The 25,717-nt window shown below is 42.2% G+C and overlaps 1 protein-coding gene across 5 annotated transcripts in view; it reads right to left on the bottom strand.

The window, feature by feature from the left end:
• The window catches only part of pclob (piccolo presynaptic cytomatrix protein b), a 58,624-nt gene that overhangs the window by 22,589 nt on the left and 10,318 nt on the right, over window positions 1-25,717 (bottom strand). For all 5 annotated transcript variants that reach the window (XM_056386739.1, XM_056386740.1, XM_056386742.1 and 2 more), the window contains exons 8-14: window positions 24,636-25,475; window positions 23,216-24,460; window positions 21,836-22,882; window positions 19,680-20,705; window positions 9,870-10,814; window positions 2,257-9,103; window positions 170-1,737 (exon numbers count right to left, since the gene is read on the bottom strand). In XM_056386739.1, coding sequence (XP_056242714.1) covers window positions 170-1,737; window positions 2,257-9,103; window positions 9,870-10,814; window positions 19,680-20,705; window positions 21,836-22,882; window positions 23,216-24,460; window positions 24,636-25,475 — 13,518 coding nt within the window. The remainder of the gene's footprint in view (window positions 1-169; window positions 1,738-2,256; window positions 9,104-9,869; window positions 10,815-19,679; window positions 20,706-21,835; window positions 22,883-23,215; window positions 24,461-24,635; window positions 25,476-25,717) is intronic.

The following is a 25,717-nucleotide window of genomic DNA, read 5'->3' as shown; positions in this document are numbered from 1 at the left end:
AACACTTCACAATGAATTTGAATTGCAATTCCCTATTCACTACAGTTGCATACTTTACTATCATTTTTGTATATAACGCATTTTCATAATTCTGAAATAATGAGCACAGTAATTATCATTATCGGCAATGATAAGACATTTTTTCCACTTATATTCTGCTATAACTTACAGAATAGCTGTCTGCGTTGTATCCACCCATCCTGTCTTCTGTGGTAGGACTAAGGGATTTAGGATCAGACAGAGACTTATGGCCAGCCTTTAATATCCGAGGGCCAGAAGAAAATCTGGTTGGGTCAGCAGTCAACATTCTCTGACCTCCAGATGACTTTTCCGGGGACAGGGGGGAGACTACAGTATAGAAGCTTTTAGACTTAGAGGGGGCATCTGCTGTTAGGTGTGTGCTGTATCCCACCTCAATAGGTGTGTGCCTTCTATCTGAGTCTGTCTGACAGCTAAGACTGCCCCCTCTCTGAGAGTTTTCTGGAGCTGAGATATGCTTGATGATTTCCACCTTAGTGTCCATCTGGACATTGGGTCGTTTGATTGTTCCAGAGTGGTCAGTCTGGACAGATATCTCTGCCACTGTCTGAATAGCAATGCTAGAGACCTTGGAGCTATGTTTCCCATCACTGCTATGTTTTCGAGAGCGTCGTCGAGCTTTTGTGGGAGCATCCCATTCATCTTGGTCCTCATCATCAGTCTGAGCTGAGCTATCAACATTTCTCTTATTCTTCTTTCTCCTTCCTACATGCTGCTTCTCTGCTGAATCTTCATCATCTGTCTGTACTCCACTATCAATTATTTTTTTGCCTGTGTCCTGATCAGATTGAAGCTTCTTTACTAAGCTAAGCTGGTCCCGACTTTCCTCTAACTGTATCCCAGTAGATGGAGTTGTAGACTCATCTTTGACAGGCCAGTACTGGCCGCTGTCCCCGACACCTGCATATTTAGCATCTAAGAGGTTTCCTGTGGTACCAGTGCTACCATAGTGCTCGTCTAGCTGGCGTTGGAGTTGCAGTTGGAGTTGTTGGATTTGCTGCAGCTGTTCTTTCTGTTGGGCATAGGTTTCCTGCTGGGCCACCATGTGGGCATGGTGCTCTTCCTCTTGCTGCAGGAGAAGCTGCTGTTTCAGAGCCTGAAGTTCCTCAAGCTCCCTTTGGACCATAAGCTGCTCCTGTTCACGGTAACGCTGGATCTCCTGCCTCTCCCACTCCAGCTCCTCAGCAAGACATAGTTGCTTAAGCTTCTCTAGCTCTAAAAACTCCCTCTCCATCTGATACTGGGCCATCTTGGTGTTGTCTAAGCCAGGGAATATTGGGGAAGAAGCCAAGGCATCCAAAGAGGCAGCAATTGCTTCCAGGGTGGTGTCTGAGTACATGTCTGGGTAGCCTGTTATAATGTCAGCCAAAGCTGTGGGTAGAAGCTCCTTAGGTAGCCCAGTGTCATAAGGAATTATCTGTCCTGGGTCTGTTGTGGGAATGAAGCCATATGGATGTGGCAATGACTGGTTCTGGACTGTTGATGTAGGTGTTAAGGTAGTGCTAAAGATGGAGCCTGGCTGAGTTGTAATTGCATATGTAGATGGAACTGGAGCAGAAACAGAGGAGTAAACTATTCCATCTGAGGTTCTTAGAACACTATTTACACCAAACCCAGCGGCAGGGACCTGGGAGTATGGAGCAGTAGTCATCCCAGGGTAGACTCCAGTAGCTTTGCTAGTGTAGTCTAGAGCTTTACCTGTCATAATAAGTCCAGAGATATAGATTTTACTTTATCAAATACATAATAGTTTCACAAACAATCATACGGTTCTGTATATAAGTTGAAGGTCATGCAGCTTGGATTTAAAAAGACTCCTATTGCACATGCATATCTGCAGTCATTTTCGCTAGCAAGAAGCAAAACCAAAATACTGAGGGAGCACACGCAGGCACACACATGCATCTGTAACAAGACAAAAAAAAACAGAAAAAAAACAAGCAAGTGTTAATATTTGATGAAAACATGCAAATTAAACACCAAAACAAATGTAACAGTTAAGGAAAACATGAATTTAAAAAGAAAACTAATTTGAGGGGGAAAACATTAACTATCATGTATATCTTCAGCAAGCAAAGTATTGAACTGTTACAGTATAAGAAAAAGAGAAAAGACACTCTGTAAATAAAAGTTTACAATTTATTGAATCAATCAAATGCAAGCCCAAAAACCAAACAGAGCATGGCAGTAAACATGCTGAAATACCCCAATACTCACCAGCAGAAAGTTTGGCAGCAGTGAGGTCTATAGCGCCATCTGAAGATCCACTGAGATAGTCATAATCATTCTTGGGATCATAGGAGAAAAGTCCTGCCTCCGTCAGGTTGGTCTCAGACATTGATGCTTTTATACCATTCATGCCTTTGATACCATAAATTCCAGCATTATCATATTGGTAGTGGTCATCTCTGTAGCCAAAACGGTTGTCAGGCTGGGTTGTAACCGGAGGCTGTGTTCTGCAGCTTCCTGTAAATGGTAGCTTGTAAATGACATCACAGCACACACTCCTCCTACCAGCTGTAAGGTCGACTGGTGTCCCATCTTCTTCCACAACAGTGGTCACCACTCCTGGGCTTGTGCCAGATAAAGCTACCATTGCTCTCATTGGTCTGTAGTTTGACAGATCCATGGCCCCTGTGGTTTCTAGAGAAAGGACAGGACCTCCATTGCTGATGGCTGCTGATGGCTGTTTGACTCCTGAGGGTACGAGAGCTCCAAAGGAAAGATTAATGGGTATGTCCTGAGCTGTGGATCCTACAGCACTGACTATGGGCTGAGAGTTCACAGGTCTGTATACAATCTGTGCTAGTGGTTCGAATGGTTTGCATGTGGTGAGAGGCAGAGGTAGTGATGTAACAGGGCCCTGTAAATCGAGTGGTTTCTCTGCTGGAGTGTTCTTATATGAAGCAATGGTGGCTGTGCATGTGACTATTGTGATGCTGTCAGTGACAACAGACAGTGTGGTTGCAGGGGTGATCACTGCACTGAGATTTACTATCTCAGGCTGCACTGCTGTGATTTGACGCCCACTAGAGTCACTTGAAAAAGACTGTCGACATGACTCAGGTGGTGTTAGGTCCATGCCTTGTTCAGTCATCCTTACGCCAACCTTCATAGTACGTAAATCGATAACATCACCAGGATATATTGTCTTCCCATTCTGTTTTGGCAGAGGTTGTACTTTAGCTACATCTGGTTGTATAGTGATTGCTACACTGGGTGGAGGAACCTGTGGAAGTCTTTCATGGACAACAGAAACAGTGGTCCTCTGGACCTCAGTGGTGACCACCTGAGTGACCAGACTAGGCAGGCTTTCAGGGGGTTGACCTGAGGTGGAAATTGAAGAAGAATACATGTGACTCATACTGGAGACCACCTTTTCTGGTCCCCGAATCTCTTGGCTCTCAATAGACTCTTGCTGAATTTTAGTGATGGTGACTGGAGCCACAGACACACCCTGTGGAATATCCTGTGCAGCAGGCACTGAGGTTCTCCTGGTGTATGCTTCCGTGGTTATTATCTCCAGAGGCTGATCATATTCTGATGAATAACTTAACACCTGTGGTTGTTGTTCTGTTGAAGGAATAGATCCTCTCCTGTAGGGGACCTGAACACCATAACCATCGATAGGAATGTCTTTTTCAGCTGGCATGCTTACTACCTGTGCCAGTGGTAATGTTTGCTGCATGGTTATGGATTCTCTCCTGGTGGCAGCAAAGGCCTCAGTTGTAACAACCTGTGTGGGCATTTCATACTCTTTGGGATAAGTAAATATCTCACTTGTTGTGTACGCTGGCTGTACTACGGATGATATAGATGTCCTTCTCCTACTTCTGGTTTCCTCAGTTGTAATAACCCCAACTGGCATCACAGTTACTCCCTGAGGCTGCATTACTGACGATGGTATTGTAGCTCTGCTTACATCAGCATCCTTTGTCATAATCTCTGTGGGTGTCTCACGTTCAGGCTGCAATGCTATAACTTCCAGTGGAATCGTTGAATGTGAACTGATTGAAGATGTAATTGCTCCATAGACCTGTGGTATATAAGTAACAGGAGGGACTTCTGGCTGCACTGCCATTTTTTGGACTTGCATCACAGGAGGTGTTCTTGTTACTTCAGAAAATGTAGGAGTTGTCATCTTATCAACTGTAGGTAGTAGCATTAACTTAACTACTTCAGGTGTTGGGGTAACTTCAGTTGCTATAGTTAGAGGATGTGGTACTGGAGATACTGTTGTTGGTATTCTAACAGCAGCATCAGTTGTAATAACCTCAGTAGGTAATTCAGACTTTGTAGGGAAAGTTACCACTTCAGCTATAAGTTGTGGTTGCTGCGTAGATAGCCTCTGTGTCACTATAGGCAGAACTTCAAAAGGCTGAACATTTTGTAATACTGATGGAAGTTCAGCAATGGTGTGAGTATCTGTTGACAATTCTTGCTCTGTAGAGTGAGTCACTGCTTCAGCTTCTGCAAATTGCTCTTGAACAGGAATTTGCTGACTCACTCCTGGTATCAATGATGTTATAACTGCCTCAGTGACAATGACATCAGTAGGCATATCCTGTTCTTTTTGTAGCATTTCTATTTGAGTTGTAGCTTGTGGATAAAAAATAGTTGAGGAGACTGCAGCGGGTATATCTTGGAGAACTAGTGCATCTAATGGTGGTAGATGCAGTGGTACAACAACAACTTCTGTCAGTGGCTGTGGCTGCACATGTACAGTTGGTATTGGGGCCTGATGAGCTAGTGGTTCAGTCATAACCTCTGGTGGAGCTGTTATGACATCTGCTGCTATATACGGATGCTGAGCAGCAGATGGTATAGACTGTGTCTTTACTGTGGCTTGGACTGTTAGTGGTTGAATAAGAACCTTTGGCTCTGAGGGCATTGTGATGACCTCAGATATTGTTTTAGGTGGTGGTGGTGGTGGCACAATTGATTGTTGTTGTTGCACATATGGTTTCTTAATTGGAAGCGGTACACTATGTACCTGAATGGATGTGTCCTGGCCTGATGATACTGTGATGACATCAGCCACAGATGGTGGTGGTTGCACTACAGAAGGCACAGAGTCTCTCCTGGTTTGCACTTTGGGAGCTATTACCTCAGAGGGTGTGACCTGTTCTGCTGCCACAGTTGGAGGTACAGGTATTGGAGGTGGATGCCTTACTGTGGGGACAGAGGCTCTCCTCACTGTAGCCTGTGCTGAGAATGCCTCAGTAGGTGTTTTCTGCTCTGAAGGTGTGGTCCGTAGCCCTGACACTTTGGTAGATGGGATGGATCCTCGTCTTACAGGTGCCTGGACTGTTATGCCCTCTGTTGGTGAGCCAGGCTCAGATGGAAGGGTTATCACCACATAGGTTTGCAAACATTTGGCATGTCTAGGAGACAAAGGTGACTTAGGAGATGTTGCACCTAATTTTGACTCCACAGGTCGTGTCAGGCTAAGTGTCAGAGCATTTGGAGGTTCTTTAGTCCTGGGTAGTGTTGCAGCTTTAGGGGCCACTGGAGGAGGTGGTGGTTTGACAGTCTCTCCTGGCTTGTGGCTGAAAACCAGTCCAGCTGGAATTGATATAGGCTTAGGTGGTATAGGTGGCGGAGGCTTGGTGGTTTGACAAGGGCCAGTTGTTGTAACAGAAACTTGTGCTACTGTTACTGCGCCAATTGTTACTGCAGTGGGAATTGGTGACATTGTCTTGGGTAATGTAGGAGGAGGTGGTGGAGGTGTATCTGCCACAGGTATTTCTACTGTATCTGCAGCTTTTATCTCTGTTATAGGTTTAGGCTGAAGTGGTGGAGCTGAAGCTACGGGCACTGCTGACACCTTAGTGGGCAGTGAAGCTATATCTGGGCTGGGTATATCGGAGGCAATGTGTGTGGCTATTTGAGTACCAAGCAATGATATATTTTCCCCACTCGGCACTATAATGACTACATGCCCTTGTCTGGTTGGGGTCACTATATGAGGTACAGCCACGCTATCTGGTTGCATATCTTCCATTCTTGGCTGTATATCCACAACTACAGACTGCATTGGCTGGCCAGATACTGTGGTTCCCATAGCTTTGGTAGTGGTCATAGTAGGGGTGACATGCTGAACAGTTCTTTCAAGTGGCAGTTCAGTGTTCGGCTCAGGTAATGACACTGAAGTAGACCGAGGGGGAGGAGGGGGTGGAACCTTCTTTTTGACTATAGTAGTTGATGCCGGAGCTGGTGCAGGCAACTGGGCTGTTTGAGCTGGAATTGGAACTACCACTGGGGTCACTGATGGGACAGCTGGCTGTACAGCGACTGAATGTACCACTTTGGCTTGGGCTTGAGCTGGAGTTGTTACAAGTGCTGAGACCGATGGTGGGGTTTGTGCAGAGATTGGAGATGTAGTTGAAACCAGGTCTGGCATCTGGACTATGACTGGCCCAGGGCATGAGGCCAGAGTGACAGAAGCAGAAACAACATGAGCTGAAGCTGGAGTGGAGACTGCAACAGGTGTTGCTGTAACTAGGGTTGTAGGTTGAGCTGAGACAACAGCAGGTGCTGCACTTGGTGCTGAGACCTGTATAACAGCTGGAGCCTCAATAGGCACCTGAGATGGAGATGAAACCAAGTCTGGCATTTGGACCACAACAGGTGCAGTAGACATCTCCACTGGGGCTTGACTTGGGGATTCAACTGTAGAAGGCTTAACCTGAACTACTGCAGTTGTTTGAGCTTTGGATGGGTCGGAAACCACATCTGGTATTGTAACTATAACTGTGGTTGGAGTGGGACGAGAGACTGAGCCCACACTTGACGGTACTGCTGCAATTGTGGCAGGCGATGGTGGTGAGACCTCTGGAGGTGATTGGGTTACAAATTTAGTTGGAGGTGTGGGTGTAGACAGTGGAGTTGAATCTGATGACAGAGGGGTTTGAGCCTGGAATGAGAATGAAGATGTAGCATTAGAAGCCAAACTGGAATCTGGAGTGGCCGGTGACGTTGGAGGTGACATAGGTGATACAGGGGAAGGTGTAGTAGTGAGTTCTGGGGCTGATATTGGAGTTGGAATAGGTTTTGGCTCTGGAATTTCACAGACCACACATATAGGCTCTATTTCAGTAGTTTCCGACAAAGGTGGGCTTATGGATGGATCTTCTTTAGTCTCAGAGTCATCACTTGGGGTAATGTCAGAGGAAATACCAACACCATACTCATCTGCAAGACTGTCATCCTCTTCCTCCCCAGATGAACACTGGGTAATTTTGAGGTCTGGTATGGGGAACAATGCTTTTCTGAGTGCAGGATCTTGAGGAACCATAGGCCTAACAAAACCTATAGATCCACTAGGAGTACTTGGAACAACAGTCACCTCCGGTCGCTTAGGGGGTTCAGAGGGGCGTGGTGGAGCTGGACGTTTCTTTTTCTTTACTGGCACTTCACTGGAAGCTTCAGTCTCTGTAAGAGGCATATCACTTTGCCCAGTGAGGAAAGTCTCCTCCGTGGGCATGGTTACCACACAGGTCTCAGCAACTGATGGAGGCCCAGTGACTGAAGCCCCTGGTGAGGAAGATTCCATGGCAGTCTGAGCCTGCTGAAACTCTTGCTCTATCATCATCAGTTCTCTCTTTTTTTGCATCATCTCCTCATAAACCTCCTCTGGTGACCTAAGTTTCTTGAGAGATTCAGAGCCAGTATCATGTTTGGGTTCTTCCACTTGACGTTCACTCATTTTAATTTCAGGCTCCTCAACTAAGGATTCATAAAGATAGTCCTCGATTGCCATTCCCCCATAGAGCGGCTCAACATCAGGAGGACTCTCCCCTGGAATAGCTTTTGTCTTCTGAATTATTTCCTCATATGCTTCTTCGGCACTCTTCAGTGATTTTGTCACAGTATCTTTTTCTTTAAATGGATCAGTAGGAGTGTATGGTATCACTGTTGGTGAAGGCTTGTCTCCTCTCTGTACAGCTTGCCTAGCCTCTGGTTCTGATTCTATACTGGCAGAGTACTCAGAGCCAGATGTTCCACTGGTTTCATCCATTACAGTGAGCTGTCTCAGATCCTCTGTGGAGGAAGCATCTTCAGCTGGAGACAGTGGTTGGCCACGGGCTCTAAGTTCATCTTTGTCTTTCCTAGGCTTGTCTTCTTCCTTTCTCTTCTCATCCTCAGAAGAGTCTTCAATAGTTGGGAGAGGCTGGGTTGGCTGCCTGTGCTTACCTTTGCGATGCTGTTTGTCCCCACTGACTTTCCTGTGACTGGGACTACTATCACTGTCCTCCTCCAGAGATGAAGCTGATGTAGGTGAAGATCCTGGGGTAAAGCTAGATGCCTGAACACTAGATGATCCCTTTGACAGGGATTCTGTAATGCTCTCTACTTCTTCATCAGTGCTTTGTCTCTGTCTTGTGACTGGAATGGCTTTCCTGAAAGTAGTGCTGGGCATTGTTTCAGGAGCATCTTGAGCAGTTGCAGTGCCAGTTTTTGGGAGGTCTTTTTTCCTGGCTGGGCTGTCTTCATTGTCCGTGCTACCTTTTCTAGATAGAGGTTTTGCTGTCACTGAGGCATTATCAAGCTCAGCCTCCTTGATAGCTTCCTCATTGGCCAAATTCCTTTCTTTCTCATCTTCTGAAAGAGACATTTCTTCTTCATCACCCATACCCATTATCTGTTTGCGGATGAACTCTTCATCTTCAACAGAGGAGCCAGCACTTTCAGTTTTGATGTCCTCACTGCTGGATGAAATATTTGTCACCTCCAGCTTCCTTCTCTGGACTTTAGGCGAGGGTGAAGGTGTGAGCTCACTTTCACTGCTGTCATTCATTGCTTGGAAACTTAGGCGCCTTCTCTCAGCTTTGAGTTCCTCTTTTACTGGCATGGATGGTTCTGTCTTTATATCATTTTTCCTTGTATCACTAACCACCTGCTCAGCCTTTAATTCCCGTGATATAGGTAAAATCTGAGGTTGATCTTCTTCATGCTCCTCTCCTTTGGATTTAGGCTCGGTAGCTGTCACAGGGAAAACCTGCCCAGTAGGTAAGGAAACCTTTCTTTCTTTCATTGGCTCTTTTCTGGTCTCATCTTGGTCCTAAAATGTGAAAAAACAACAAACAAACAAAAAAAGTTAAGATAATAGTAAATACATTCTTGATGAAATGGCCAAAATAGACAAACTGCCAGATATTTTACCATGTTTTTACTTGTAATACAGTGGGAAGATGTATCATTCACTCAAATCGTAACAACTATTAATAATCAATGTGGTCAACATATTATAGAAGACACATAAACAAGCTCAACGGAACGTATCAAGTTAACTGGTGTCATTGAAACCTCTGAGTGTAGTTGTAAGACACATCTTTCCACAGCAGTCATAAAAATTCCATCAATAGTTTTTGGTGTTACCACACTAATGTCATCATAAGGTGAAAATGAGGGACAAAGTAACTAATTATTAATGGGTGAGCAAATAATGAAAGTGACATTAACAAAAATCTGCAATGCAATGCAGTAAGATAGTAATGACTAATAAATACAAGTCATTACTTCAAATGCTTCACATTTGCATTTAATGAAGCAGCGAATGCAATTTTTCCAACACTGTTAGAGGAAATATATGAAGACTACAAGTATTTTTGTAGCCAAACATTAATTTCAGCACAGCTATGAATTAGGTGCCTACATGTTTTAAAGACAACATTCATATTTACTCTTGAAGCACAATTTAATCTTTAAGGGATAACAGAAGGATCATCCTAGCATATAGTTTTTTTATATACAATTTTGATTTTATCATTTTTAATTGAATATTTGTCATTACATTAATAATTTTTAGAAAGAGGAGCCATTCTTACTTTTATGATTATGCTCTCTGTAGATACTGTTTGTGTCTCTGGAGGTGAGGTGGCATCAATAATCTTTTCAACCAACTTATCAGCCACTTCCACTTTGCTGTCTGCTTCTATCACTGGTTCTATCTCCAATGCCAGCTGTGTTTCTTGTGTCTTTGGTTGCACCTCTTCTTGCTGTAAAGATTTTGTTGCTTCTGTAAGTTCGATGTAATCATCGGGCTGCACTTCTTTAATAATCGTCTCTTCAGAAGACAACTCTGGCATTGTTTCAGTCTCTGGAACAACTCCAGCCAGAGCATCCTCTGCAGCAATAGGGGCGGTGGGTTCAACTGGTGCCTCTTTCACTGGGACAGATGAAGCTACAGCTACACTGGATTCAACTTTGACTTTTGGAAGGTCAGGTTTAGACTCTTCAGCTGTGAGAACTTCTGCCACACTGTGCTCCATTTTCACAGCCTCTTCTTTAGTTTCCACTGTCACAGTTTTGAGAACGTCTGTGTTCAACATGTCAGCCTTTGGTGGTGCTACTGTCTTTTGCACAGGGGCCATAGTGGGTATAGTGGGTTCTGCTGTGGATGCTGCTTGAGGCTCTTTTTCCTCTGTAACAGGTGTAATCTTTGCTGTTGTGGGTATAAGTGCGGTCTCGAGCTCGATTTGTGTGGAAGCTGCTGTAGGTGTGGTTTCCATCTTCACAGATGTAGGTTCCACCTTTGGGGTTGTATCTGTTGGTACTGCCTTGATGGCCGCAGGTGTGGGCTGTGTTTTTGGGGCCGCAGGTGTGGGCTCTGCCTTTGGAAGGGCAGTTTTGGGCTCTGCTGTTTTGGTTGTAGGTGTGGCCTGGGTCTCTGGCTTGGCAGACACAGGTGAAGGCTTCGGCATTTTTTCTGAGTCTCCCAGCTGTCCCGACAAAGCCCTTTGAGTCTGGCAGTTCAGACACAGCCATTCCTTCTGTAATCAAACAAGCAAACACACTTTATGATTAGGACCAATATTAACATAAAAACATCTTACAGACTCAATTATTTTGTTTAAGCCTTGTGGACTATCACATATCCAACTGGCAATTGGCTTGAGTGACCCTAATTCAGCTAACTGATCCAGCACTAAGTTATTCCACAAAGGCAAATGTGAATGTGATATAATGTGATCAGACTAATTATAGCCTTTATTGAAGCAATTTATTTGTTTTGCAAGATAACTTAAGTATTGTGTTAGCACTGTAGTGCACTGAAGTCATGCTTGCATTAGCTGATTAGCATCAGCTGCTTCATTCATGCTTTACCATCAGTGGCTCATTCATCAGCTGCTTGGCTATCAGCTAACTAATAGCATACAATTATATTTGTACAGGTGAACAGCACAGCTGTGGCTTTGTAACCTGCTACTTTTCACTATTACAAAGCTGATACACTTATGCCAGTGCCATTAGCTGCTGCAGCTCCCTCCACTGTTACAACCCCCCTCCTCATATTGTAAGTTTGGTGTTGTTGACTTAACTGGTATGTATTTGTTAAGGGTGGGTTTGTAGTCCTTGCAGAATTTTTGTAAGCTCTGATTGAGAATAAAAGCAAGTGCATGTGCTATTTATTTTGTACTAGTGAAATCCTCGACATGGGGCAAATGTTTTTTTAATTGAAATACATTAAACCAATAGAGTTTATGTATTTGTTGCAGTGCAGTATTTTTAACTTTTTTTTAACTTTGCATTTTATTTTGATTTATGACCATAATAACAGCACTGAGGGAGTAGCAGGGCTGAAGCTCAACTTTCACACAGAACCAGCATTTTAGTCTAACAGTTTATTACACTGGTAAAGCCTCATTTAAAACTGTAATGATAGCCATTCTAACATAGCTCTAGTTTTCTAAAACTGGCTTTGTGGATGGGACTTTCTGAAAACAAGCCTCACATACTGCCTTAACCCTTTGTCACATACCTCTAAATTCTACTCTAGTTTTTATAAATACTAAATAAACAAACAAACATACAGCAAAAACATTGCAAATTTATACCGAGTTGTTTAGTGTCTAGTCTTAGTATTAAAATGCCTATCATTAAATTTGTGAGTAAGAGCAGGCTCCAATTATGTGGGGACACATTTAGGTCTCAGACTGTAACTTGAGAGTTGAAATGATATGGAGGTGAAATATTAGTTAAAAAAAAAAACACACTAACTACATGATGTACTGCCGTGTGTTGCAGTGGATAATAACTCATAGTTTTCACATTTTCAACGATGAAAGACATCTTTGATTTGTTGAAAATATAAACATAGTACAATACAACGATCTCTTATGCTGAGTAATACCAGAGCACTCAAAGTAAAATAAATACAACCTTAACCACACATTAAAATTGCTGGACAATTCAAACAACCAAAGCATTTACACGGGAATATTCAACATAACATTTTCAATAGAATCTTCTGGTCTCTAACATTATCATGCTTGCTGCTGTTGTACTAGAACTTACGACACTTGTAAGATAGCAATAAAAATGCTTACCTTGCCAAAAGAACTAATCACATTTTACAAGCAATGCTACTACTTTCAAATTTTAATCCTCTGAAGACACATTTCTTATCACATCTAAGCTCCATTAATGAACAGTTAAGGAGGAGAGGAAAGGCGTAAGCTGTCAACAGATAAAGCAGTGTGTCTGTAGCAGCCGAGCAGACCAAATCACAGCAATGCGCCTACCTCTGCAGAGCCAGGGAGAGCAGTTCAGATACACAGGGCAAAGGAGGAGATTATATCGCACACATACCCTATTTGTGAAACACCAGTAAGTGTTAATTGCTTTAGGCATAAGATAAAGTATTTTAACCTGTACGCATTTAATACATCTTAAATATGGAACAGCAATGGGCACATGTAACCACTAATGTTGATGCACTTTATAAACCAGAGAAGTATTAGGATGTGTCTCCAAACACACACATTGTCTAGGAGATTAGCACTGGTTCAGGATGCAGTGACGTAATAACATAGTTCATGGGCTCATGTGCTGAGTTGGGCTTTAGCAAGTGATGTAATTTGCCCTCAGTCATACCCTGGCTTAATCTTGCTCTTACAATCCAGCTGTGCCGGACATTTCATCTTTGTTCGCATAAACAAGCCTAAATTATCACACTGCTAAGACCTGTTGTGATCATACTCCTAAACATATAGACAAGACTAGAGAGATCACTTAAATATGTTCACTTTAATTAATGTGAAACTTTTTTGTCCTACTAATGGTTATTATTATTGTCTCAAATTTCCAAGCAGTTGCTTTACAGAGAATACATATTTAGAAAGTGTGTTTACATAGATCTGCTGCAAATAGAGCATCATTGAAAATATAAATTCTCCTATCCTACCCTGAGACAGTGTGCAGCAGCAACACTGCAAGAAAAGCATGGGTAACTGCATTGCTGTAAAATGCTTTCACTGACAGCTTAGAGCTAATGAAAACATAATACATATAGTCTTAAAGTCATAATTAATGCAAAACATCACTTGACTTTGGAGAAAAGTGATACTGATGCATCCAGCTTGATTGATACTGATATGCTTTTGTTCAGTCAGTTGTGGGTTCAGTCAGGAATATGATAATCCTATTTGTTCCCTACAGTATCAAACAAAGCCTCATCAGCATAGTGCATGATGCTGATAATCACGTAAACCAATAAATCACTTAAACCTCAATTTCCTGGGATCTGTTGCAAGCCCAGCCTCACTGACGTTTACCTTTGAAGTTACTAAGTTATATGGGTTCACATAAAATCTTAAAGATGGTAATTTATTTTTCTTTGTAAAAACTTAATACACTGCCATTTATAGCACTTCGCTCATCTAGAGTACAGAATATCTCATAAATCAGTACTTCTTAAATAAATAGAGTTGATAAAATAGAGTTGATTATTATGTGCAAGGATTCTGCCTTAAACATCTGTCGAAGCTATAATTCCCACACATCCCTCCACTTCTCTTTCTTCTCCTCTGTCACGCTTGCAGGATGTAATCAGAGCTAACAAGGAACGCATTCCTGTCGCATGCATATGCTAATCAGCAAAATCATGTCACTACCGAGGCCATTCAGGTGATAAATTAGTATCACATACTTCAGCTCTTCCTATTTTTCTGATCATCTTATAGACCCAGCACAAAGACCTCATCAGAGGCAGCTCATATCCACCGATTTATAGCTATGGAAAGAAATTAAGTTATAACTGTAAAATGGAAAAGATGTTTAAAAATATATTCCTCTGTCTGTAGATGAAATCCTGAGCTGTCTGAATTCGGGACAATATGAAAATATAAAAAAGCATGAAATGAACAACTCATCATTCAATTTTACTTAGAAATACCCTTGAATGACAAACAAGATAATTTTTTTCTCCTCAAGAGATAGTGGTGTGTAAATAAACATAATTACAGAGGACTTTCACATTCCTAACATCAGTTGCGTCCTAGCTTGTACTAATAAATAAAAAACTGGATAATTGTAAAATGAAATTAACACATATCAACAATAAACAGCAGGATTGCCAAAAACATGTTTGCATAATTCATTAAACTACTTATATTGTGGTGTAGTCCCCATTTTAATTCTACTTCCCCCTGACAGGACAAACTTGAGAGGACCTATCATTTAAGACAGACAACCAAGGATGAAACAGCAGTGTTCACAGATGGCTGAGCCATGGCAGTGCATTCCTGATCTTTCTGCTGGTCTACTGTATTCTCCCTGTCCTCCAATCTAAATATGGCCCTGCCCCTCACACCTCTCCATGTGCTGGTATTGCACAAGTCCATGTCTCAGCATGATAACTGACCTTTTTTAACCCAAGTGGAGACCAGATGGACAGAGCAATTACAAAAGTATGCAAATGAGGGAGGGGTTGCACTTTTGCATCTGCACTGTATATCATAAGCCAAATTAATGCCAAGCAAATCAGCAAAGATGTGTCTGTGTAAACCAAAGTGCAAAAAAAAACCATCTCAGTCATCAAAAAGACCTAATCCCATCACACTCCCTTCCAGAGCCAGTCACAGCCACACAGTCTCCAAGCCATGCATCAGAGCCACAGGGTTTGGAAAGTCGCCATCACCCTTTTGTCTAATTAAATCTATTTTATGAGTAAAGAGCAGGAGCCTCAAGCAGAGAGCTGTGGGAAAGACTGCTCCCCACGATTAGCCTGTGAGCTGGATTACCAGACCTTCACAATGACAGCAGTCAGGAAATTATACTCTTGACACACAGGCGCGCTGCATTAGGCTGGATCTGCTAAGCTTTATAACGAACTGCCCAGTTCACTTTATTCACAGCTAAAGACATTCTGCATTTATGGAACACCTTAGTAGAAGAACCCACATCAAGCTTACTTTCATTCAAATTACACAAATGTGTATATTGGTATTCATCTCCCACATACACATTAGGTACATTCCACCATGTATTATGGATAACTGACAAGGGGAATAAATCTTGTTCACTATCAGCATTAGGTATGACAGGTGTGTGGTTCCACAAAGACATTGTAAGTCAAATGTAAAATTATCAGTAAAGACCTGTCACTCTTGCATTTCCACCCAAATGAATCAACCCAGTAATTTGAGTTTGTATTCTTTGCACTAACTCACATCTTCTTATGAGACACAGTAACTGGGGATCAAAGTGGTCCTCTAATTTACATTTTATGATAGCTACACTGAGGGGATGGCCTTGGAGCCGTGGACTACATCACTATTTCTCAGCCTCTCTTCAGTGCTTTCCTGCTGTTGATACTGGAGCTGCTACGTTTCTTATTGATTTTCTGGCAAATGCCTTTGGCACAAGCTGTAGCTGGCTAATATACTTGGCTTTCAGGAGCCCCCACAGAGAAGAACTCCTCATAAATCAAGCCCTCTGATAATAGAGAATGTTGACCTACTAATCTCTAATAAGCAGAGTGCTTCATTATAAAGACAAGGAAATACACCCCCTGCTTTTTTCAGTCCGACAAATAGGGCATCAGCAAACTTTCATTCGACGGCAGCGTGCAATGGGGCAAAGATTGGAGAAGACGAGGGAGTAAGAGGGTGTGGCAAATAGAAAGCAAATACACAGAAAATAAAGACTGGGAGGTAGTCTGACAAAGCTGAACCTCTTAGGGGAGGTCTTATTCCTTTTCCTCTGACAGAAAACCACAGCATGTATTAAATGGCAACATAGATCCCTTTCTTGTGTTCAGTGAACTCAATGTAGCTTGAGGGATAAGTGTCACAGCCTTTAAAATGTCATGACACATCAAGCATACTCTATCCTGTCAAAAGCAAATAGAGCAATATAATAATCTTTACTGAGAGCAGTGGCAATAAATGGCAATGACTTCTTTGTTCATTTATGTTTGACTATTTCAAGTTTTAATGCAGCGTAAAGACCAAAGCATCCTTAACTTCTGCACTGCTAACCTCGTTGAAACTTTTAAAGGAGGCTGTGAAAAGAGTAGTACAGAGCAAGGATGCAGCAGGTAGGTTGTGCTTGGTCTCTCCTCAGTGACTATTTTTACACTGTCACTAAGTGCACTAAGGGGGTGTCAACAATCTGTGGCTGCCGGCCTACAGAAGAAAACTTCTTACACAAAGACCTGATGTGTGTAAAGAATATCAAAACCTTAGATTAAAAGACTTAAAAAGTGTTGCACTGCAGGTCTAAAGGAGCTATTGCTGCATAGCCAACATTAGCGTTAACAGCTGTTTTCTTACCAGTCTAAAGGAAATGTTGCTTGTTCAGCATCAATTTTCATTCCTTTACTTCCTAAGAGCTGTCTCCAGCGCTGGTCACTGTTGATTTTTTTTTTTGCTTCTATTTCTATGACTTCTTTTCTTCTACTGAAGTTAGCATGCTAACAAGCTAGTCCCGGTCTGGCCACACCGTCTCATGTCACTTTCTGAAAAGCAAATTGCAGTAGCATCCATTCTGCTCTGAAAAGGTAATACTGCTCTGACCAAATGCTAAACCTCTTGTCTTATAAATGCAACAATGACTGAAACTCTTGCTAAGACTGCTAGTAAACAGCTGTTAATGCTAATGCTGGTGAATTCCTGCTGCCTGTGTGTCAGAGATAATGCATCTCATCATAAATCAGTCTCTCATGGAAGCTCTACAATGTGTTTGTCAGTTGTTTTTCTACCTTTCATTGGTAGGTACAATTCCAGTGGAGGTTATAATAATAAACTAATATTTTAAGAAAACATATAATGAAATTTAAATATAAGCCAACTGCTTTGCATCAGAAACACTAAAGAAAACATTTCCATTAAAAAAAAAATCATTTATACTTTTTCAGCTGTCACACACAAAGCTTCAGCTGGCAAAGCACAGAACACGTGTGTCCTACTTATCAGACAACAGTCACTCCCAGGCTTTTGATGGCATCAGCTGAAGCAGAACAGGCAAAAGGAAAAATGGATAGACTTGCTGCTAGCACTCACTTTACCTAAAGTGGCCTCCCCTTCTTTTAAACCTTACAAGTGCTTTTCATATTTTAAAAGGAGGCATTTCTGGCCTTCAACTAAAAAGCCACACACATTCAAGGCAGGCACAGCCCCTTTGGGTAAAGCATGTTATAGGACAACAATAAGTATGGAGACTCATCCTATCCCGTTGTGTTAAGGCCAAGCTATTTCTGTTTTCCTCAGCTATTATGAGGAATGAATTGTACACACAGCAGCAGTCATCCATACTTGTCCCTTCCCCCCTTCAAGTGTCTCTTGGAAACCAGACTGAAGGCAGAAATAAAGAAATAAGATAGTCCCTATTCTCATGCAAACAACTGTCAGCCACAAATACTTTGTCTTTCCTAGAAAGACTTTACTATTACCACCAATTGAATAAAGGCTCACATCATTTTGATAAATGCATCTGTTACGTATTCTTATGATTTAATGGAACCAAATGTTTTTCCTGTTTAATAGGCTCTCACATTATAAAAGCACTACCATCGAAAATGACCTTATTCAAAAACCTCCAGTAAAATGATTTACACTGTGGTCTGACATGGTACATTTTTGAATTATATCCACATTTTAAACACTTCCAGTACATTGTTGTATCATTTGAACTTCTTTAAACTAACAACTGAAATAACTATGAGAGCAGAATAAAAGCTTTAAATAGTTTCACCAAATCTTTCTAGACAGGTCTGGCAAAACAAAACAAATTATTTCAGGTATTAACTGTTGATACTGTTGCCATAGAACTAACCCCACATGGAAATGTGAGCTGTTCAGCCGAAAAAGGGGGGTGTAGGGAGGGAAGTAATAACGCACCTAACATATAGGATCTTAAAAAGGCAAGGTTTCACAGCCTTGTATTCAACAATGACCTGCATGTGTGGGTACGTCACAAAGCAAGTACATGTGTATTATGACCACCCACATAAAATGAAGGGGAAATTGTTGAATTACGTGGAGCCACTGATCTGTGAGATAGCAGATGGCCTGAAGGAAATGTCTGCTGCTTTAATGTTCTGCACCGTGTTGTGTTGGACTTAATCCATTTCACCTCTGCTTATTGGCATATCACAGGGCTTTGCCATCTCAGATCGCTCACAGGGACTGGAGATTCCCTGGTCCCTGGTCTGCCGTGGCAGCAGATCCCATCCCACTAATACTGTTGCACAACCCTCAATCACTTTAATACATTTTCAGTGCTGCTGGTCTGCCAGAGCACTCTTCTCATGAGCTGTTATGTAATAACTCGGGCCACTTGAGTGGAGAGAGCCACGCCACCACATAGCCAGCATTTTAGTATATTTTGAATTTTATTCGAGCTCTCTCAAAGTAAGTCAATAATAGATGATGTTAATTAAATGCACACAAAGTACTGTTCAAAGTCACAGTCTGAAAATCAATTCAAGCACACTCTCCTTAGGTTTTTCTGATGTGGCACCTTCATCTATTATTCCATCACACTTGTAATTCATATTCTTTGTCAAGAAAATCAAGTCAGCAACGGAGCAAGATTTTGCCTATTGTGAGCTGTATTTTCAATAGGAACAAAAGGATGTTTGACAGCCAGTCCCTCAGTTTCCCACCCTTTACACTGCAGAAGAATATTCCACAGAGTCAAAAGACAAGCAAGAAAGACAAAAAAGTCCTCAAACTCAATTGTGTAGCTCGCACACTCCAACCCGAAAGATGGTGTGCTTGACTGCACAAGAATCAACAATAAACAGTAAGAACAATAACAAGTATACTGTTGTAACCTGATAATAAAATAAATATTGCTCTTGAACTATTAAATAAGCGTTCATAAACTGTAATGCTACAAATGTCAATCATATGCTCAAATGCCCATGTGGCATTGCTTATGGACGGGCAAGCAAAGGTCTTGCATTACGTATTACAGGACATATTGCAGTTGATTATAATATAAAGAGCTTTGATAGGCTTTACTTTTGACATGACAGAAAACCATGTATCAGCCACACATTTTGATTTACTGACACTGAACATGTTCAAATTTGTCCAGGTGAATATGAAATTTGTAGAAAGAGTAAACGCCAGTGAGGAGCTTTGTAGACATTAGACACTATTAAACCTATAATTATTAAGGATGATTTTTCATTCTTTTAAATATTCACCAGTTCATTGATCTAAACCTTCAATCTCCAATACTTTATCTTCAAATAACTGCTACTGTATGCCCTCTGTCATGTGTATTTGATAACATTGTTAATATGTTTGCTAAATGTGATGAATTATACAAAGTAAATGATGTGGAAACATGCACATAACATAAAGCATGTGAAAATTACACTTGTAAGTATTTATAGCACTTACCTCTCCTGTATGAGGCATGGGGTTAAATCCACAAAGATTGCACACAGTGTTCTTGCATTCTGTGCAGGTGTTGTAGTTGGGAGGATCTTTGGAGCCCATGTTGAGTTCAACTTTACAGAGTGGACAGGTGGACAGATCTGCTTTAGGAGCAGCTTGGGTCACTTCTGTGGACTTTGAAGGCTCAGGTAGAGCTTTCTCTACTTTGGCCTGTGCTGATGCAGCAGGCTTGGCCTGTTGAGGTGGCTCTGATTTCTGTGCAGGAGGTGGTTTGGTCTCCTTTGCTGGGGGCAGCTTGGGAGATACTGGAGGTGTAGTTGTAGGAGAGACATGGGCTGTAGTGGACATCTTACGTGGAGTTGGTGGTGTAGGTTTAGGTTCATCCTGGACAGCTGAGGTTATCAAAGTCGATGCAGAGCTTAAGAAAGAAGACCCAAAACCAAACATCTTTCCTGTCACTGACTCTGCAGGCTTTGCTGCAGCAGGCTGTGTTTTAGGACCACCAAAGCCAAAGAAGCCACCTGACTCCTGTTTACCAGGCTGAGCTGGTGGTGGTGCAGATTTGGCTGGAGCAGTTGGAGATTTTGGGGGCTGTAATGGTGGTTTCACAGCTTCTTGTTTTGCTGGACTGGCCTTCACTTCTGGCTTTGTAATTTGAGAAAGCTTCCCTTGTAGAGGTTTTCCAACAGGCTGCTGCTGACCGGCTACACCTTGGGCCTGTCCTTTTTCAGTACCTGAAATGACCTGTGTCTTTTGCATAGAACCTTTTCGTGATGTGTCTGTTGCTTGGACTGCAGTTGGCTGTGGGGCCTCAACTTTAGGGGTTTCTTTTTTGGGTGGAGTTGGTTCAGTGACCTCTTTTTTGACTGCTGTAAGTTCTGTAGATTTCTCCTTAGGGGCTAATATTGGCATATCCTTCTGTTCAACCTTGCTTGGGGAAGGCTGTGGTTTAACTACAGGAGGTCCTGTGGGCTCAGATGCTCCTAGAGCTCTCTGCATCTGGCAGTTCAGACAAAGCCACTCCTTTACCTGAAAAGAGGGACAATGAAAATTATAAAAGAACATCACTGTGCTTTCATCGACAAACCAAGGAGCTAGTGATGCGCGGATCGACTCTAATATAGCCCAAATCCACGTGTATGTATAAATAATCCACCCACCCCCCACCCAAATTAATTATTTTCCATGATTTAGCCACTTGTATCCGATCACACATTACGATTATTTCTCAGAGGGATATTATGCATGATGATGATATAGTAACATTACACTGGAGTATGCTGGTAACAGGTATTTCCACAATAGCCTGAACAAAGGCTGACAATTTTAATCTATTCAAGCTAAAATTCTGAATGTCACTGTTACTTCCCAAACACAAACCATTTAAAAGTTCACATTTAAGTTTGGCTGCTGCCCAAAATAAATAATAAATCATAACCAGTTCAGCAGGTCAAACACAGAGTCTAATTCTATAAATCAAGCTTAAAATATGTTCACGTTAGAAAATGTAATTCATATTTTCCTCATTCACTATATATTATTTCACCCATCCGCTGTTAATCAGAATTTAAATTTTTATAACCCGGCCCGCCCGATCCAGGGATTAACCACAGTGCCTGCGGATATAACTGCCATCCGTACATCACTACAACGGGCAAATATTTTACAGGATATATTTAGAGCTATTTCATCACTGAGCTTATCCTCACATCACATGTATTTATTCATGGATCACTGGTTTATGTAAACTCTAATCATGCCTACTGTAAAGATACAATCTTGTAATTTTTGTTAATGTGGGTCTGGGGTCTTTATAGTTACAAATAGTTATATAGTATAGATGGACAGAATAAACTTGTTGAATAAACCATGACTACAGTAAAACCATTGTATGTCAAGGAGTTATTTTTCAGTGGCAAAGACTTTATGTGGTATCAAATTAAAACTCATTGTTTTAACAGTTAAAATGCACTCAAAATTATCAACATCAATTTTAGTGTTACACGTATTGATCATTAAGCAATAAAAATGTCATATTGGCCCATAAACAATGATGGACAAATATGTAAAATTCAACAAATGAATGCTTACTTTAGTTCCCTTTTATAACAACAGTAAGTCAAATGAAAGCAAAGGCAGTTGTGGGGATGCTGATTTACCTCTGCGACATTTGGCATTGGATTAAATCCACATTGGTTGCACACTGTCATCTTGCATTCTGTACAGGTATTGTAGTTGGGAGAATCTTTGGACCCCATGTTGAGTTCAACCTTGCAGAGTGGACAGGTGGATTGATCTGCTTTTGGAGCACCTTGGGTGTCTGCTGGTGCCTTGGGGATAACTGATGGAACTTTATCCACTTTGACCTGTACTGTTGTAGGAGTCTTGTCCTGCTGTGGTTTCTCTGGTTTCTTCTCCTCGGTTTTCTGGATAGCAGGTGGCTTAGTGTCCTTTGCAGGTACCGTTTTAGGAGAGGCTGGCGGTGTAGTTTTAGGAGAGACATGGGCTGTAGTGGACATCTTACGTGGAGTTGGTGGTGTAGGTTTCGGTTCATCCTGGACAGCTGAGGTTATCAAAGTGGATGCAGAGCTTAAGAAAGATGACCCAAAACCAAACATCTTTCCTGTCACTGACTCAGCAGGCTTTGCTGCAGCAGGCTTTGTTTTAGGACTACCAAACCCAAAGAAGCCCCCTGACTCCTGTTTTGCAGGCTGAGCTGGCGGTGGTGCAGATGTGGCTGGAGAGGTCCCAGCTTTTGGAGGCTGTTGTGGGGATGGCTTTCCCGCTTCTGACTTAGCAGTAGAAACCACAGCTTTTGCAGGCTGCTGTTGGGTTTTATCAGGTTGTCCTTTGGGTGTCTCGCCAGAAGGCTTTTGTGAAGCTGGTGAAACATCAGTCTTTGTGGCAGTGGATGTAACAGTCTTGTCAGGCAATGAAGCAGCTGTAGGGATAATTTTCTTTGTTGGGGCATCAGGGGCTGGGGATTCAATCTCTTTGGTTGAGGCAACATTTACAAGCTCATTTTTGGGTGTGGCTGGTTTAGGGATGTCTTCCTGAGAAGCTGACATTGGGGGTTCTTTCTTCTGTGTGGTGGCAGGGACATCTTTGTTTGGGGAAACTTGGGGTTTTATCATGGGAAGGCCTGGAGGTTCAGAAGCACCAAGTGCTCTCTGCATCTGGCAGTTGAGACAAAGCCATTCCTTCACCTGAAAAACAAACACAAAATACAAGAGACATTATTTGCATTTGTTAATAACACATTCACAAAACAATATTTTGATCTATTGGTTCAAACACATGTTTAAATGGAAGTGACAACAGATATTGGAAAAAAAAACAACATACCATTAATTAAAAGAAAGAATATCAATGTATAATTAAATAATGGTACAATCCTTTCTATATCAAAATCCAGCCAAAAATAAAACCTGTTATTTAATAGCAAATGTAAGAAATTAAAACATAAATGCATTATTACCAAAAAAGCTAAATGCTACAATCAATCCTATAGGAAGTTAAATATTTAGTAATTTACCTACCTCTGTTACATTTTGCATAGGACTAAATCCACATTTGTTGCAGACATTGGTTCTACATTCAGTGCAGGTGTTGTAGTTGGGTGGATCCTTGGAGCCCAGGTTAAGTTCTGCCTTGCAGAGTGGACAAGACTGGCCCACTTTAGCAGAAGCTTGGGAGGCGTCAGGTTTTGGAGGCTCTGATGGTCCTTTGTCCACTTTGGTCTGTTCTGATGGTGGAGCCTTGGCCTGCTCATGTTCTGGTGCCTTTTCTAGACGTAGTGTCTGGGCAGAAGGAGGTTTGGTTTCCTTTGCTGGAGTCATCCTCGGAGAAACTGGGGGGCTAGATTTTGGAGATGCTGACATCTTGACAGAGACTTGCGCTGGGGCAGACATTTTTCGGGAACTTGGTGGTGTTGTGCGGGACTCCTCCTTAACGGCAGATGTTATCAAGGTGGATGCCGAGCTGAAAAGGGATGAACCAAATCCCATCATCTTCCCAGTCACAGCCTCAGTAGTTTGCGAGGCAGCACGCTGAGATTTAGGACTACCAAAACTGAAGAACCGTCCTGATTCTTGAGGTGCTGGCTGTGCTGCTGGAGGAGCAGATTTGGCAGGAGATGTTTCAACAGGGTTTGATTCTTTGTTCAGGGTTTTTTGGGGCTTTACTTCATCGGTGGATTTGACTAGTTGATCAGCTGATTTCTGAACTATTTCAGCTTTCTCCTCTTTCTTTTCTAATACTTCTTTAATTATAGGGAAACTTGGTAGAATGATATCCTTCTTCTTCTTCTCGATGGAAGTTATATCTGAGCTGACAGCGGGGGCTTCAGCAGGCAGTTGTTTTTTGACGTCTGAGACTACAGCTGTTGTCCCTTTCATGGGAGGTGCAGTGGAGGTTGGAACCTCCATGGTAGGTGGTGAACAAGTTTTCTCCTCTTTTCTTGGAGCTGGAACAGCACCTGGTGTCTCTTTTGCAAGTGGTGAGGCAGTGGTTAACGTTGGGGTGATATCTGTTTGAGATGGGGTTTTATTCTCTTCTTTCTTTTGTGGGGCACCTGGTGTTGGAGTGTCCTTTTGTTTCTTGTCTGGCACTTCTGCTTTTTGTGTGGAAATAGTCTTTTGATTGTCAGTGGCCTCTTTTTGGGCAGCAGCAGGTGTGGATACTTTGCTAGGTGATGCCTGGGGTTTCATCATTGGAGGCTCTACTGATTCGGCTGCTGCGAGAGCTCTTTGCGTCTGGCAAGTCAGACACAACCACTCCTTCATCTGTGGGGAAACCATATTATTATGAGTAAGTGTGTCTGTAAAACATTTAAGTTTGTATGGTAAAATTAAAGTATAGCACACTACAACAAAAGGCAGAATGTATTTCTATATTTGATTTGAAGTAAATGCCATAGAAAAATGTAGATGTGTGTAAATGTGAGTGGATCTCACTTACTTCTGACTCATTTGGCAACGGGTTAAATCCACACGCGTTGCAGACAGTGTTCTTGCATTCAGTACAGGTATTGTAGTTTGGAAGGTCCTTGTTGAGTTCAACCTTACAGAGTGGACAGGTAGACTGGCCTGGTTTGACAGCTGCTTGGGAAGCTGCTACAGCCTTTGGAGGCTCTGATGGGGCTTTTTCAACTTTGGCCTGTACCATTGGGGGTGTCTTGGTCTGCTGAGGTTGTTCTGGCTTCTTCTGATCGTCTTTCTTCTGGGCAGCAGGGGATTTGATGTCTTTTGCTGGGGACATCTTGGGAGAAACTGGTGGAGTGGTCTTGGGCTGGTCCTGAACAGCTGAGGTTATCAAAGTGGATGCAGAACTGAAGATGGAAGAACCAAAGCCAAACATCTTCCCACTCACTGACTCTGCAGGTTTTGGCGTTGGCGTTTTAGGACCACCAAAGCCAAAGAAGCCTCCTGACTCCTGTTGTGTTGCTGCAGTGGCATTACTCTGCTTACGCCCAGCTTGCCTTGTGTGGTCTGGTGATTTGTTAAGATCGGGTGTTTTCTGGGACTGCTGTGGCAATGTCTGAGAAGGACTTGGGCTGGCCTGTTTCTGGCCCTCTATCCTGTTAGCACCCTCAGCTGTCACTGGCTGTACTATTACAGACGGTTTCCTCTGAGGTGAACGAGGTTCTGTTGACTCTTTCTTTTCTCGTTCAGCTGGGCTGATGTTGTCTTTCTTTTCAGGTTTCGCGAGTGTCTGAGAGATGACAGAAGCAGTTCCCGTGGGCTGTGTTACTCCTAGAGCCCGCTGCATCTGGCAGGTTAGACACAACCACTCCTTCACCTTAACAAACAAAACAAAAAAAGGTTCCATTATATACTGTTTGGTAATCTGTGTATAGTTATGATTACCCAATGTTTATATCAGCAGCTGTTACACACTAAAGCTAGTAACACGGAGTAAATTGGGATTTCAATGTTTGATATACCAAGAAAACAATGACCAAAGGCTTGCCTAATTTGAACACAATAAAAAACCAGTCAGAGACACTTTTAAAAAGAGAGGAAATGTGGTATAACTCTTTA

Source organism: Seriola aureovittata, chromosome 10 (genome assembly GCF_021018895.1).
Source record: "Seriola aureovittata isolate HTS-2021-v1 ecotype China chromosome 10, ASM2101889v1, whole genome shotgun sequence".
Taxonomy (NCBI): domain Eukaryota; kingdom Metazoa; phylum Chordata; class Actinopteri; order Carangiformes; family Carangidae; genus Seriola; species Seriola aureovittata.
This window is presented reverse-complemented; position numbering and strand designations above follow the sequence as displayed.